Genomic DNA, 15,651 nt, shown 5'->3' with positions numbered 1-15,651 from the left:
TCTCTGCTCTCGAGTCGGTTCCGCTTGGTCACCTAGCAAAGGTTGCGACTGATTCCGCGATCATCTTCAGGGGGGAGGCTGCCCCCCCCCCCAGTCCAAATCGAGGCCATCAGGGCTCGCGAGATCCTCGATGGTAGGCTAGCGGAAGCTCGTGCGACTCTGCTTACGCCTGCCACTCCCCCACCCTCTGTGGTGGGCGCCTCCCTGGCGCCACCTAGGCGACCTGGTGGCCTTCTCCCGCTCGCCGAGGCCGAGCTTCGTGGTCGCACCCGCTCCCGCACCGCGTCTCGTGTCCTGGGGTCAAGCAGCCCCCAAATGGTGCCTTAATGCGTGCCCTCTTCTGGAACATCCGCGATTTCGGCCATGATGGCCGGCGCCGCCAACTCGTCGAATACATGCGTGATGAACACATTAACATTGTCGCCATCCAAGAAACCATGCGTACAGAATTCTCTCTTCCGGAGCTTGACCGTCTGAGCTCCCACCTCTTTGCGTGGCATTGGCTCCCTTCTAGTGGGAGCATTGGTCATTCAGGTGGCATCCTTTTAGGTGTCAAGGATGCCACCTTCGAGGTGGGTAGCATGGACCGGGGACAATTCTTTGTGAGCATGGAACTCTACGAACGGACGCTTAACTTCAAATGGGAGGTCATCATTGTCTATGGCCCGGCAGACCATAGTAGGTCTGCTTCCTTCCTCGAGGAGCTCCACCGGAAGATATCGGCTGCCTCTCTTCCAGTGGTGGTTGAAGGCGATTTTAATTTCCTCCATTTCGCGGAGGACAAGAGCAATGCGAATGTAAACTTTGCACGGATGCAAATGTTTAATGACTGCATTGCTGATCTGAGTCTCCGCAAGATAGATAGGATTGGCGCCAGGTTTACCTGGACCAATCGTCAGGCTTCCCCGACCCAGTCCGTCCTGGACAGGGTTCTAGTTTCCCCGGAATGGGACCTCCGCTGCCCTCTGGCTTCCCTTCGTGCCATCACCCGGATTGGCTCCGACCACGTGCCCCTCCTCTTGTCCTCCGCCGATGAGCGGCCGTCGATCCCCCCCCCCCCTGATTCCGGTTTGAGACATTCTGGTTGTCCCAAACCGGTTTTGTGGAGGCTGTTGGCGCCCGCTGGGTGGAGGCCCGCGCGCACCCCATCCCCGCCCTCCCTCGGCCATTGACTCGTGCCATTTCTGTGCCAAGCGTGGCCGGCAGTTCATGAAGGAATGGGGTGCCAACTTGGGGTGGGACCTCCGCAATCGTAAGAAGGCCTTGTTGACCGCCATCCAGGTCCTAGACCTGCGTTCTGACGCAATCGGCCTCTCTCCTGACGAGTGGCTCTCTTGCTACGACTTAGAAGACCAGCTCTCCGTCATCTACACTGATGAGGAGGCCTATTGGCGTCTCCGCGGTGCCCAGAAATGGGTTTTGAAGGGCGACGCGAGCACGGCCTACTTTCAGGCCATCACGAATGGCCGCCGTAGACGCAACACCATCCCCCTTCTCTGGGATGGTGCGTCCCTCCTGCAGGACCCCCGTGAAATTCGGGCCCATGTCAACGGATTCTATAGGTCCTTGTTCTCTGCCCCTCCTAGGAGCGGCCTCTCCCTGGCCCCTGATTGCTGCACTGGCCCCCAGCAGGTCACTGACGCGGAGAATGCGGCCCTTACGACCCCCTTCTCCGAGGGCGAGGTCTGGGCTGCCATTCGAGGCATGAACCCCACCTCGGCTCCGGGTCCTGACGGCCTTCAGGTGAAATTCTTCCAGACCTTCTGGAACGTGATTAAACCGGAGGTCATGGCCATCTTCGACGAGTTCTATGTTGGATCCATCGACCTCGGTCACCTCAACTATGGGATCATCTCGCTCATCCCGAAGGTGCCAGGCGCCTCCGACATCCGCTAGTTTCGTCCAATCACGGTCATCAACGTGATTTTCCGGATTCTAGCAAAAGGGTACGCCAATAGGGTGACCCTTCTTGCGGACCACATTACCCACCCCAACCAGTCCACCTTCATTCAAGGGCGGTATATCTTGGATGGGGTGCTTGTTCTTCATGAAGTCCTCCATGAGGTTCGATCTAAACACCTCAAGGCGGTTTTCCTGAAGATCGATTTCCGTAAGGCCTATGACACTGTTAGTTGGCCCTTCCTTCGGGAAGTTTTGCTCCGGAAAGGCTTTGACGACAGTTGGATCACCAGAGTGATGCAGATGGTCTCTTGCGGTCGCACTGCCGTGAACATCAATGGAGAGATCGGCCCTTACTTCCCCACCCTTTGTGGGGTTAGACAAGGCGATCCCTTCTCCCCTTTCATGTTCAATATGGTGGGGACGCGCTTGCCGCCATCCTAGATAAGGCTAAGGCTGCTGGAACATATTCGTGGGATCACCCCCCACCTGGCCGGTGGCTTCGGGATCTCCCTCCTCCAGTATGCCGACGACACCATCATCATGGTCGAAGGGCTCGGAGACGGACATCTCTAATCTTAAGTTCCTTCTCTGCTTCCAACAAATGTCTGCCCTAAGATAAACTTCGACAAGAGTGATGTGATGGTGATGGGCTACTCTTCGGCCGAGTCCCTTGCTATTGCCAACCGGCTTAACTGCCGCCTGGGCTCCTTCCCCACGACCTACTTGGGAACGCCCATTAGTGACTCCCGGCTCACCGCCGCGGACTTGCGCCCGACCGTGGCCAAGCTTCAAACGCGCATCGAGCCATGGCAAGGTAGATGGTTGTCAAAGGCGGCTCGGACAATTCTCATTAACTCATCCCTCTCCAGCCTCCTCTTGTTCCTCATGAGCTTCTACAGCCTTCACGAAACTCTGCACCATGAGATCGCCAAAGTCCAGTCTCGTTTCTATTGGGCAGGCGACAACAATAAGCAGAAATACCATATGGTCAGCTGGCCTGACATTTGCAAGCCCAGGGAACAAGGAGGCCTCGGCATCATGTGCTCTAAGCGCATGAATATAGCCCTCCTATCCCGATGGCTCTGGCGCATCTCGCAAGGTCATGGTGGTCTCTGGCTCGACATCATCCGGAACAAGTACCTGTGTGGACAGCCCCTGGCCTTCTGTCAGAGATCTGGCGCTCCCAGTTCTGGCAGTCGGTCGTCCAACTTCTCCCTGTCCTTCGCATCGGGACCTCCATCTCGGTGGGGTCCGGAGCGGCGACTTTGTTCTGGTTTGACTGGTGGGCTGGAGACACCCCCTTCGCTGCGCGCTTCCCCGACCTCTTCTCCATCGTTGTCGTCCCCTTGATCTCAATTGAGAGGGCCCTTATTGACTTAGGGCGCCTTGCTTTCCGAAGGCCTTTTGGCCCCCCGGAGTCCGCTGCGTGGCGTGAGTTACTGGATTGCGTTGCCCTCCACAAGCCTGTGGTGGACGGTGGCCCGGATCAGGTGAGATGGCGGCTCGAGCCATCGGGCCAATTCTCCACCAAGTCTCTCTACCAGGCCATCGCCCCCTCCTCCGCCCCTCCCTCCCTTACGACGGTGTGGTCCATCCGCCTGCCTCTGAAACTCCGGATCTTCATGTGGCAAAGGATTCGCGGTCGGATCCCGTCTGGGGTCGAGGTTCGCAAGCGCAATGGCCCGGGCACTGGCCTTTGCCCGCTTTGCGGTGTCCCCGAAGACTCGAATCACATCTTCTTCTCCTGCGTGTCCGTTCAATTCATGTGGAGCTGCTTCCGCGAAGTGGTGGGTGGAAATTGGTGCCACACCAACTTCCCCGACCTGTGTGCCGAACTCCAGAACTCCCCCTTGGCTGCTCGCCACATTAGGTGGCTTGAGATTGGGGTCATCGCTTGGACACTCTGGACGATCCGCAATAAGCTTGTGATTCAGCGCACTCCTCTGCGACGGGCTACTGACGCTATCTTCAAATTGTCTGGTTTCTTGCAGTTTTGGCGGCCGCTTAGCCGCCCTCAGGACCGTGACGCCATCTCCGCATTCATCGCCGACCTCCGCTCGATGGCCGTCCGTCTGTCGCCGCCGCCCCCGCCGCCTCCGCCGGAACCTGACTAGGCGCTTGTCGTGTTCTCCGGCGCTTTTCTTTTCGTTTTGTTGGGCTTGTTGAGCTGTGCCCTCAGTAGAACCTTTGTACTTCTCTATGAGACTTGGGTGTGTGTGTTTGAACGAGCCCTTGTATGTGTGCTCTCTGGCGGTTTGCTTTATTTATAAAGCGGGGCGAAAGCCTTTTTCGGTAAAAGGATGGCGCAACAAACATCAGCAGATTTCACCCATTAGTCTGGCTCATGGATTTGGAAAGATCTTCTTGAAGACTTAGGGGCCGTGACTTGCTCACATCCTAACTTGATGTTAGAAGGGAGAGAGGGATTGGCGTAATATGATGGATGTATTATTGAGCCTCGAGGGCAAGTATATATTGAGTACAAGACTTGGAGGGGAAGAAGCCTCTCCTGGAGATAAGGTAGGAGAAGGATTATCCTAGACTACCAAATACAAGTAACCCAAATATATCTCTAACATCCCCCCGCAGTCGTAGCGGCAGCATCGCAGACAACAGGAGCGTCGCGGGCAGTCAGACCGGAGAGAATAGCAGCCGACGGGTTGACATCCCCCCGCAGTCGTAGCAGGAGCGTCGTGGATGGTGTCGCGTCACGGGCGCATTGACTGTAGAGGAAGCCGACGAGTTGCTCAAGCGGATGATAGCCCTTTGTGCCGATGTCGAGGTAGCCGAGAGCGTAGGGTGGTGTAGCCGTGGTCGAGGTAGCCGTGCGAAGAATGCCATGGTCGATGTCGAGTCGGGGTGGCCGGTGTCGAGGAAGTCGCCATGGAGCCGCGGGCGCAAGGAGGCGCCGAGTTAGTCATGGGCGCAGTAGTGTCGACGTAGTGGTGCGCCGGGAAGAAGACGGTGTTGACGAGGCGTCGCGCCGGGTGTGCCAAGCCCGGGGACATGTTGACGAAGGCACGCATCGGTGTTGCCAGCATCGGGCATGCGTAGACGGACGAAGACGAAGTTGACAAAGCGCCGCACCAGGCTTGCCAGGCCCGGGGACACGTCGTGGACGAAGGCACATATCGGTGTTGCCAGCACCGGGCATGCGTAGACTGGGACCTGCACGAGCTATACGCCATCTCGAAGAAGTCGGAGAGGTCAGCAGAGAAGGACTCGACGATGGTTGCGGCGCCAAAAGGTGCGGGGCTGATGTCGCCCACGGTTGTCGGAGTAGACGAAGTGGTCGGGGTAGATGACGGCGACGCCGGCGACGGGCTGGTGCTGGACGAAGACGAAGGAGGTGGACGGGCTGCGGCGGCGGCTACGGAGGTAGCGGCGGCGGCGGCCGAAGAAGAGCGGCGGCGGCTAGGTTAGTAGCGTGGCGGCGATGCTCGAAGTAGGCGAGGAACCCAACAAGGTGACGAAGACCAGCGCAGACGGTGGCGTTCCCGCACCGAGGGAGATGGCGCGGCGCATACCACGGGAGGTTGACGCGCGGTGACGACGGAGTGGACCACGGGCCGCGGTGCTACGGCCCGAAGGGGCGACGCAGCGGCGGCGACAGGTCAGGGCGACGGCGGGACCACGGGCCGCGGCGCTACAGCCCGAAGGACAGTGCAGCGGCGGAGTGCGGGTCGGTGCAGCCGCGGGGACGGCCTCGGGCGACAGCAAAGACCGCGTGCCACGCTTGCTACGGCCCGATGGGGCGACGCAGTGGCAGCACGAGGGCCGGTGCAGCCACGAAGACGGCCTGGAACGGACATCCTCGGGATGGCGGTAGACCGCGGGCCGCGGCACTACGGCCCAAAGGGCGATGCAGCGGCAGCAGGCGGGTCGATGCAACCGTGGGGAGAACCACGGGGCGGTGGCGCTGTGGCCCGACGGGGCAACGCAACGGCAGCCTGATGCTCGATCGGTGGAGGGGCGCGCTGTCCTCCGGGATGATCTTCACGGGACCTGCGGAGGCGCGCACAACTGACGGGCCAGATCGGTCGCACGACGTAGATGAGACAGATCGCATGCGCTCAGGTGATCAGTCCAAACGTCTGCGAAGTCAAAGCGTCCGCTCCTCGGTGTGCATTGTCGGACTTAGCAGCACACGACGACCGGCCACGGGCACATGTTGTGCGAAGCGGCCAGAAGCCCAAGCATCAGGTTTGACCAGGCCAACTAGACGCATGTATGCCTTGACGTCCAAGTGAAACACGCATGTTGGGCCAGCGTAGCACTCACGGGCGGCCGTGGTTGTTGCATCCAAACGCTTGCGCTGGACGCACGGTGACCTGCGGTTACACGGCATGAGGCGGCCACGAGTTGCACCAAGATGCGCCGTCTTGTAGGAAGAAGCATGATGCAGCCAAGGTAGATGGACGAGGGGTTGATGAAGAAGTCCTGATCCGATCGAGGTGACGACGGTTGGCGCAGTGACGTGCGAACGGAGGCGTGGATGGCGGCCGTTCGGGTCGCCGTGTGCCACGTAAGGACGCCGAGTCGGAGAAGACGCCGGTGGAGTCGATGCCAAAGTTGGAGTAGAGGCGCAGTGTCGACGGCGGCGACGGGCGACGCAAACCGATTAAGCATAGATCGGAAAACCAAAAAGAAAACACCGATCAAATCGAACGGCGAGAGCAGGAAAAAAATCCGGATCAAGGGATCGGGGAAAAAGACTCTCTAGGGCAGCCGGTCAACACGACCGGCGGACGAACCCTAGGTACGGGTGGCGCGGCCCCCGGCAACAGTCATGGAGGCCGATCGCCCCGGGGGCGGCGTGCAGGGCGGAAGCGGTGGGCGACGGCTAGGGTTGGATCGGTTAGGCTGATACCATGTTAGAAGGGAGAGAGGGATTGGCGTAATATGATGGATGTATTATTGAGCCTCGAGGGCGAGTATATATTGAGTACAAGACTGGAGGGCAAGAAGCCTCTTCTGGAGATAAGGTAGGAGAAGGATTACAAATCCTAGACTACCAAATACAAGTAACCCAAATATATCTCTAACACTTGACACTCTCATCGCCGCGTATCAGAGTGCGTTCATCCGAGAAAGATCAATCCAGAAAAACTTCATTCCCGGGTAACGGGCTGTGGAATTCTTCGACCACAAGTGTGCTCCAGAATTCGTACTGAAAAACTTCATTTGACTTTTTTTCGTGGCAGTTCTTATTGGTAATTCTCCACTCCAGGGCATCAACTATACCTTCTTGTGGATGAAGCGGTGGTGTTTTTGCAGCCCGACAAATCCTAGTTTGCTATAAAAGGGCAATTCTTTGAGACCCAGTGGGCACCGCGGGAGCGCCCCAGGGCAGTAGGGCACCACGTGTCGAGCGCTGGGCGCATTGGTTTTTTTCCATGACATGTTTCTCTTTTTCGGGTTTTTGGATTTTGCTTGGTTTTTCCTAAGTTTTCTTAGAAAAAAATTGTTGTTTTCCTCACGTGAAGCACACCGTCTGAAAAAGGACAGTTGTGCTACTGAGAAGTGAAAAGCACAGTTGTGCTTCGGTGTGAAACACAGATGTGCGTCCCGGGAAGTGAAAAGTACAGTTGTACTTCATGTTCGAAAAGTGAAAAAGAAGAGATGTGCTTCCGGGTTTGCGTTTTGTTTGTTTCCGATTTTTTTATTTTTTTGCTTTTGTTTTTTTACAACTGTTGTTTCTTACGGGAAAAAACCATCCAAACCTATTAACATGGAATCTAATTCTGAAGATCTCAACTCAAGAAATGCAACGGTGAAACGGTTCGTGATTTGAATGCACGGTTCAAGAGATAAAACGTTTGAAGAAACGAATCTATGGAAAAAGGCACAAAACTCCTAGGTTGCGACAAGTGCGCACATGCAGTGCGCCACTTCTCACCACGAGAGGTGGGGGAGTGACCTTTGCAAGGGGTACCCTCTAATTAGTGATCTCGGAGGGACCGGTGTTACCCAACCCCAGGCTCACCAACCCAACACTCATTGCACCATGGGCCCACTTTACCAGCGTTCTAGCATGTTCAGGCCCAACCACAGAGCAACACAAGCTTATAACGTATGCAATGGTCTTAGCGATGCCACGTAAGATAATTGGTGAGACGAAAGAGAGAGAAACAAAAAAGAGAGGCTTGCCTTCTCTTAGCTAAGAGATGATCTCTTACGAAGAAAGATAAGACATTTTTCTCCATTGTACGAGATGTCTTATCGTATTCACTTGTTTTTCTAATTTTAATTTTAATCCTCCATAATTTTAGGATCTCGTGGCATTAAACCCTAAATACTAAAGATAACACTAAGAGATAACCCATTATATAACATTTTTAGGGAGCAACTATTTAGGGGGTATCCCTGGTAGGGGTCCCACAGGGGGCACTTCTGTGTGACACGAGAGGCCGACACGTGGATGCTGGGAATTAGAGTGACCCCACGAGTTAGGGAGGACTTCTTTATGTAGAAGAAGGTGCAGCTACCGGCTGGCTACCGTGAGTAATCAGTGTAGTTGCTCTCAGCTGGAGTGGCTAGTGTTTGGCTGCTCAATGTGTTGTAAAACCTCTTCTAATTGACTGCCTTTCAATCTTAACGAAATGGCATGCAAAGCTCTTGCACATTCTTGAATAAAAAAGGAATACAAGTTTACAACTTGATATAGTAATTTTCAATCAGCTATCACCTTAGGAGTCAAGAATGAGTGATTAATCTGAACATGCCGCCACCATTCTGTTAAACTACAAATTAAGAAGTAACATTTTCGTTCCCAAGAAAATAAGAGCAAAAACTTGGGCATGCAGGGAAGACCACAGTGCATAGTGCCATAATAGCTTGAGAACAACGATGACAGAGAGAAATCCCGCTCATTTTTCCATGAATTTGAGCTACTTACATGATGAAACATCAATATTTACTTTTCTCTCATGCGTCTATAAATCTCGTGAGCACGAACCAGGACACATTTCATGTAGAAGTAAGAAGAAGAGTTCACATACTTTATCTGGTCGATGAAGGCTGTCCATTGTAATGTAAACAAGGTAATCATCACCAGCCCACTCAATGTCAGAAGTAACTCCTTTAAGTGGTTGTCCAACATATTCTCCACTCTCTGCATCAATGACATAAAGCATGTAGGCTTCGTCACCGTTAGTATCTTCTCCATAAACAACTAGCTTACCGCTGGGACTGACCTGAAACGAATATTCAGATTCACCTAAATATGAGAACATTGAAGAGACACGTGCACAAGGAGGCAAGGAGCACACATTCATACAAATGCATGGAACAAGGGAAACCAAAATTATACCTTGAAAGCCCCGATGCTGTAATAGTCATGGCCCTCAGCCTTTACATTCTCATCCAAGACAATATGCTCATCAGGGGCATCAAGTCCTACGGGCATCGCATCGAAGACTGTAATATGGCCATCTGTTGGTACAAGACGCCTGCAGTGTTGTACATACTCCTTGCCAGTCAATGTTCTTTCATAGTAGTAATACTGCCCTCTGCGAAGAGGCACATCTGTATCATCTTCCTTGATTCTTCCTCGAATTTCAGCAAATATTTCATCCTCGATGTGTTTGACATCTAGAAGAAGGGAAATATAAGATATAAAAGAAGAGTAAAAGAGTAGATAACTTATAAGATGTCAATACATATTTAGGAAAAAAAAGGTCTGGTCTCAAGTACAGCATTAAACTCCCCCTTCAGTTCAGAATGCATTTGTCATCAGTCTCCACTACCACTAGCGATCAAATTATATGACTGCATCGTACCCCTATAACATGGCAACCAGCGCCACGGCACAAACAATCCAATTCCACTAGCAATCAAGTTGCACAGGATCAGGATGACAATCCAAGATTTAAATTCCGCCGATAGAACAACATAAGGCAGGTCGATCTACTAGGCACCAAATCGAATGTATACCACAAATATCATGACAAATTACTAGAGAATATGGTGGAGCCTAATTTATTAATTTGTTGGTGCAGACACACTAAAAGCGATTCGCTCAAATCGACCTCAGCGGGAAGATTCTCCAATTGGATGGTACCGAGCAGAAGCTCCCCAATGGCACATAGGCTCTCACCGGACATGAGGGAGGCCGTGTAGTCGTTCTCGGCGCGGAGGTGGGCGAGGACGGCGGGATCGGAGCGGGAGTCGTCGCGGAGCCAGTAGTAGCTGTCGAGGCGGACGTCGCCGTGCTCCGCCAGCTCGTGCGGCACCTTCCTTGCCACCGGCGGCGTGGAGGCCATTGCAGATTCCGAGGAGCGCGATTCGAGGGCGAGTTGGCGTAGGGGCTGCCGGCGAGAAGAGAGCGCGGCGGCGGGAGAGGCCCGGTGGGGTTGGATCAGTGTGAAGCAGCTCTGGTCTGTCGGTCCGTGTTCGACTGTTTTGCCCGTGGACCATAGAAGAAACGGCGCTCTCTTTTTAAAACAAAAACAGAAAGATAGATTAATTTTGCAAAAACAGAAGGTAGATTCATTTTGCAATTCAGTGCAGCTGATCCAAAGATCCCTATAAAGAAAACTCAGCACATAGACTAAAAAAAACATGGATTCGAGCTGTGGAGTGTGATCCACTGCATCTTCTTTGTGGCTTCAACAAATAACCAAATCTCCATTATCGGAGACGCTGCTACTTGACATAAAGACATGTCAGCGCTTACCGGAAAAAGAAGAAACTTACACTATGTTGTTGTTGAACCACCTTCCTTTTGACACCTTGGTCGTGTGGAATAAAAGAAGGCGAGAGCTCCAAAGGTCACCTTTCAGCCAAAACGGTCGGCGATGGAGCACTCAAAGCCGACAATAAACCGCGTTAGAGGGCGTAGTAGCTCCACTGGAATATATCACCGATCCACGGCTAGAGACCCATCTTCGGTTCGACAGACGATCTGAAGAAGCCAGAGACAACATGTAATCGACTCCTCTTCCTCCACCACAACGACAGAAAGAGCATGAAGATATCATCCTTGACTTCACCAAATCCAATCGTCACTCCATCTTACTAAGTGAGCTTTCGCCAGATCCTGCTGTGATAGGCAATGTCCTTCATGGACATTGGGCTAGGGATGCGGTCGGTGGCCACCAGAAGCGCCTCGCAAGCGCCCACGAAATCCTCGATAATGGCATGACGCTATGCGCCTTTGGCGCAAAACCTAACTAAATGTGCATCTTCATCCCCTTGGTGGATTTTGATGATTACTGTCAACATATCTTAAGAGACTAATGAATTGTCAAATCTATTTGAGATTTGTTCCAAATGATACAATAAGGGAAGTGGTGGGCGATCCCTACTTCAGAGACAAGTGTTGGCAAGGCTCAAGACTTGTTTTAATATTTTGGTAATCCAAGATCACACTGAGTTCATAGCTATGTCGATACTATCAAAAGGGGGCCGAGCTTGCTAATTGAGCTCCTTTCTCAAGAATGCTTAAAGATCAATCTTCAAACCCTCAAAGGACTCTCATATTTTCACTATCTCTTTGATTTTTCACTCCTCGGAGCCACCGAACAACATTCCTTCAAAACTTGTAATGACTACGGAGATAGTTGTCGCAAACCCTAATTCGTTCGAAGCCTCTAGGATTTTCCATTAGGAGCCTTGGAGCACTTGCACTCCTCTGTACATTGCTTGGACCTTCCGAACAATTTTTTGTCGGATTTTTCGAACGAGACCAGTGGTGTGCGTAGGTGAGCCAAAGGCATTCAGAACCTTCGAACAATTTTTGGTCGAACCATCCGAGCTATTTAAAAGTTGCACTTTTGGTTCTGGTAGGAGATTCCAAGCTGATCATTTGAAGCTTCTGAGACATGTAAAAAGTGTGTAAAGGTCACAGGTCCAACCTATAAGTGCCCTCGTCTGATGGTGTACAAGATTGGGGGTCACTCACCATGTCATCTCCCCGTCAGTTGGGCCGGGTTGAGGACTCCATGTCAGTTGTGACGCCCCCGATTCAATCATACACACAAGTGTGTATGATCAAGATCAGGGATTCACGGTAAGATATCACAACACAACTCTAGACAGGAAAAGAGGGGGTTTCAACATAAGCAGTGGGAACAACTGGATCAACATTGTAAACGATAGTTTCTTATTTAGCTTTTACTTGTTCTTTAACTTCTTCTTTAATAGGTGGGTGATATTTAAACCATTTCTCCTTAGGGAGATCAACATGAGTAGCAAAAGATTCACAGAAGGAAGCTACTATCACAAAGTCAAGTCCATATTTAGTGCTAAACTTTTGAAAAGCATCGGTATTCATAAAAGATTTAACACAATCAAACTTAGGTTCAATACCTAACTCTTTACCTTCGTCGAGTTCCCTATCATCAGATTTGTGTTTAATTCTTTCTAAGAGATCCCATTGGAATTCAATAGTTTTCTTCATAAAGGAACCAGTACAAGAAGTATCGAGCATGGATTGATCATTACGAGAAAGCCGAGCATAAAAATTCTGAATAATAATTTCTCTTGAGAGCTCATGATTGGGGCATGAATATAGACTTAAGCCTCCCCCGAGCTAGAGTGATACTTTCTCCTTCACGAGGCCAAAAATTATATATATAATTCCGATCACGATGAACTAGATGCATAGGATAACTTTTTTGATGGAATTCCAATTTCAAACAGTTCCAGTTCCAAGATCCAATATCATCGCATAACCTATACCACGTCAATGATTTTCCCTTAAAAGATAAAGGGAAAACCTCTTCTTAGATTCATCTCCGGGCTAACCTGCAAGCTTAAACAATCCGCAAATTTCATCCACATATATCAAGTGCATATCAGGATGTTAGGTTCCATCTCCTGCATAAGGATTAGCTAGCAGTTGCTCTAACATACCCGAAGGAATTACATATTCAATATTTTTAGTAGGTGCAGTAGGTTGAGGGGAAACTAATTGTGGTTCCGATCAAGGTGAAGATACCCCGAATAAACCCCTAAAAGGATTGTTTTAAATAGTAGCAAGTGACAATAAATTTCAGCACATAGTAATAATGTTTCCTTACCAATTTCCACTTACCAAGAGCGCTTCACTCCCCGGCAACGGCGCCAGAAAATAGCCTTGATGACCCACAAGTATATGGGGTAAATTATAGCCTTTTTGATAAGTAAGAGTGTCGAACCCAACGAGAAGCAGAAGGAAATGACAAGTGTTTTTCAGCAAGGTATTATCTGCAAGTGCTAAAATTGTAAGTAGCGGAGTAGTTTGATAGCAAGATAATTTGTAACGAGCAAGTAACGAAAGTAGTAACAAAAGTGCAGCAAGGTACCCCAATACTTTTGACGCAAAGGATAGGCCAAAACGGTTTCTTATGATAAGCAAAGTGTTCTTGAGGGTACACGGGAATTTCATCTAGTCACTTTCATCATGTTGGCTTAATTTGTGTTCGGTACTTTGATAATTTGATATGTGGGTGGACCGGTGCTTAGGTGTTGTTCTTACTTGAACAAACCTCCTACTTATGATTAACCCTCTCGCAAGCATCCGCAACTACGAGAAAAGTATTAAGAAGAATAAATTCTAACCATAGCATTAAACTTTTGGATCCAATCGGTCCCTTACGAAATAGTGCATAAACTGGGGTTTAAGCTTCTGTCACTCCCGCAACCCACCATCTAATAACTACTCCACAATGCATTCCCTTCGGCCCAAATATGATGAAGTGTCATGTAGTCGATGTTCACATGACACCACTAAGAGAATGACAACATACATATCATCAAAATATCAAACACATATCAAGTTCACATGATTACTTGCAACATGGTTTCTCCCGTGACCTCAAGAACCGAAGTAATTACTCACAAATGATAAGCATGCTCAATATTAGAGGGGTATTAAATAGCATAATGGATCTGAACATATAATCTTCCACCAAATAAACCATATAGTAATCATCTACAAGATGTAATCAACACTACTAGTCACCCACATGCACCAACCTATAGTTTTGATACAAAGATTGAACATAAGAGATGAACTAGGGTTTAAGAGGAGTTGGTGCTATGAAGATGTTGATGAAGATAGCCCTTCCCAAGATGGGAGAGTTGTTAGTGATGATGATGACGATGATTTCCCCCTCTAGGAGGGAGGTTCCCCCGGCGGAATCGCTCCACTGGAGGGCAAAAGTGCTCCTGCCAAAGTTTCGCCTCGAGGCGGCGGCGCTTCGTCCCGAATGTCCCCCTCCCCTGATTTTTTTCTAGGTCAAAATGACTTATATACTAGAAGATGGGCACCGGAGGTGGGCCGAGGAGGCAGCACCCACCAGGGCGCGATTGGGCCTCCTGGCGTGCGCAGGTGGGTTGCGCCCACCTGGTGGGCCCCCTCTGGTACTTATTTGCTCCAATATTTATTAAATATTCCATAAAAATTCCTCAGGAAGTTTCAGCTCATTTGGAGTTGTGCAGAATAGGTAGCTTGACGTAGCTTTTTCAGGTCCATATTTCCAGCTGCCGGAATTCTCCCCCTTGGTGCATACCTTGCATATTATGAGGGAAAAGGCATTAGAATTACTCCAAAAAGCATTATTATACAATAAAACAACATAAATAATAGTACGAAAACATGATGCAAAATGGACGTATTAGGTCCCAGCTGTCTGCCGCTCCTTGTGCAATTCTCTTCTTTATTGACTATATAGGTTGACAATGGTGTGGATCGTGATGTCAGGAAACTAGGAGGAAGCAATTTTTTATAGTTGTAATAAGGAGGCACTACATACGTATGGCTATGGCCCTGGTGGGTTCGTACTATCAACCTCTCCACGTAAAGTCGTCTCCTGATTCCTCATGTTCATTGACCATGTTGACAACGTGAGACGACGACGCCATGACGAGTGCAACAACTCGAAGGACGATAAAGAGGGCCTCGTGGGACCTACATATGGTCTGATACGGCGACTGCTACTCATTCAGGAAGCCATGATCATAGGGACACATGTCCACGACATTGTCGTTCGCTTGTTCGCCGGCAAATCATTCCTTCACGAGCCGGTGCTCATTGACTAGAGGGAGGTTGTAGCACATGTCCGCCTGCGCTTGTCGGAATGCCGATTCCGGCGACACTGGTAGCTCTTCCGCCATTAGCACGTCAAAGTGTGGCCGCACCTGCTCTATGGTGGACACGGCATGAACCGGATTGGGAGGTGGCGTCGGCTCCTGATCGAAAGCCGCGTCCATTGTCTGGTGGCCGTCATTGAGATCGGCGAGCTCGCTGGCGAGCCAGCATGTCCGGCTGCAGGACCGGGCGGCTGCCAAGAATGAGTCTGACCGCACTATCCCACCCAGACCCCCTCCCTTGTTCGTGTGTGCTTTCTGCCCGAAACGATCTATGCCGCCTGCGTCGGTTCCCAGTGCAGGTGACTGCTCCGCGTTCAAACGACACAAGTGTCGTCCGTCTGGCGCCCACATTATTGATACGTGGTTGCCAAGACGGCTACTCCAGCGCCACTCGTCTGTCCCTCTACCGCCCACGATTGCTATATAAACTATTGCACCGGCCATCGGTGGCGCCAGGGGTATTCACCTGTATTCATGTGAATACCCAAGATTTGGTCCAAAAAATCAATATATGTCTTATTCAGCGGCCCACAAGCCTACAACCCACCAGTACTGCAGCCTACACAGCGAGTCCAACACGGCTGACCACCTCGACACCTCGTTTCGCTGATTCGTTCGACCTCGACCCGAATCCATTCCCTAGTCCCCACTCGGTCGTTCCCCAACGTAACC

At 51.0% G+C, this 15,651-nt stretch overlaps 1 protein-coding gene across 1 annotated transcript in view; it reads right to left on the bottom strand.

Moving 5' to 3' along the window:
- The window catches only part of LOC123137477 (protease 2), a 32,524-nt gene extending 22,201 nt beyond the window's left edge, over positions 1–10,323 (bottom strand). The window contains exons 1-3 of the mRNA XM_044557256.1: positions 10,001–10,323; positions 9,215–9,495; positions 8,904–9,098 (exon numbers count right to left, since the gene is read on the bottom strand). Coding sequence (XP_044413191.1) covers positions 8,904–9,098; positions 9,215–9,495; positions 10,001–10,166 — 642 coding nt within the window. The 5' untranslated portion in view covers positions 10,167–10,323. The remainder of the gene's footprint in view (positions 1–8,903; positions 9,099–9,214; positions 9,496–10,000) is intronic.
- Between the last annotated feature and the right edge of the window lie 5,328 nt (positions 10,324–15,651).

The sequence above is a fragment of the Triticum aestivum genome, chromosome 6B, assembly GCF_018294505.1.
Source record: "Triticum aestivum cultivar Chinese Spring chromosome 6B, IWGSC CS RefSeq v2.1, whole genome shotgun sequence".
Lineage (NCBI taxonomy): Eukaryota > Viridiplantae > Streptophyta > Magnoliopsida > Poales > Poaceae > Triticum > Triticum aestivum.
The sequence above is the reverse complement of the archived record's forward strand: the minus strand, read 5'-3'. Positions and strand labels throughout refer to the sequence as shown.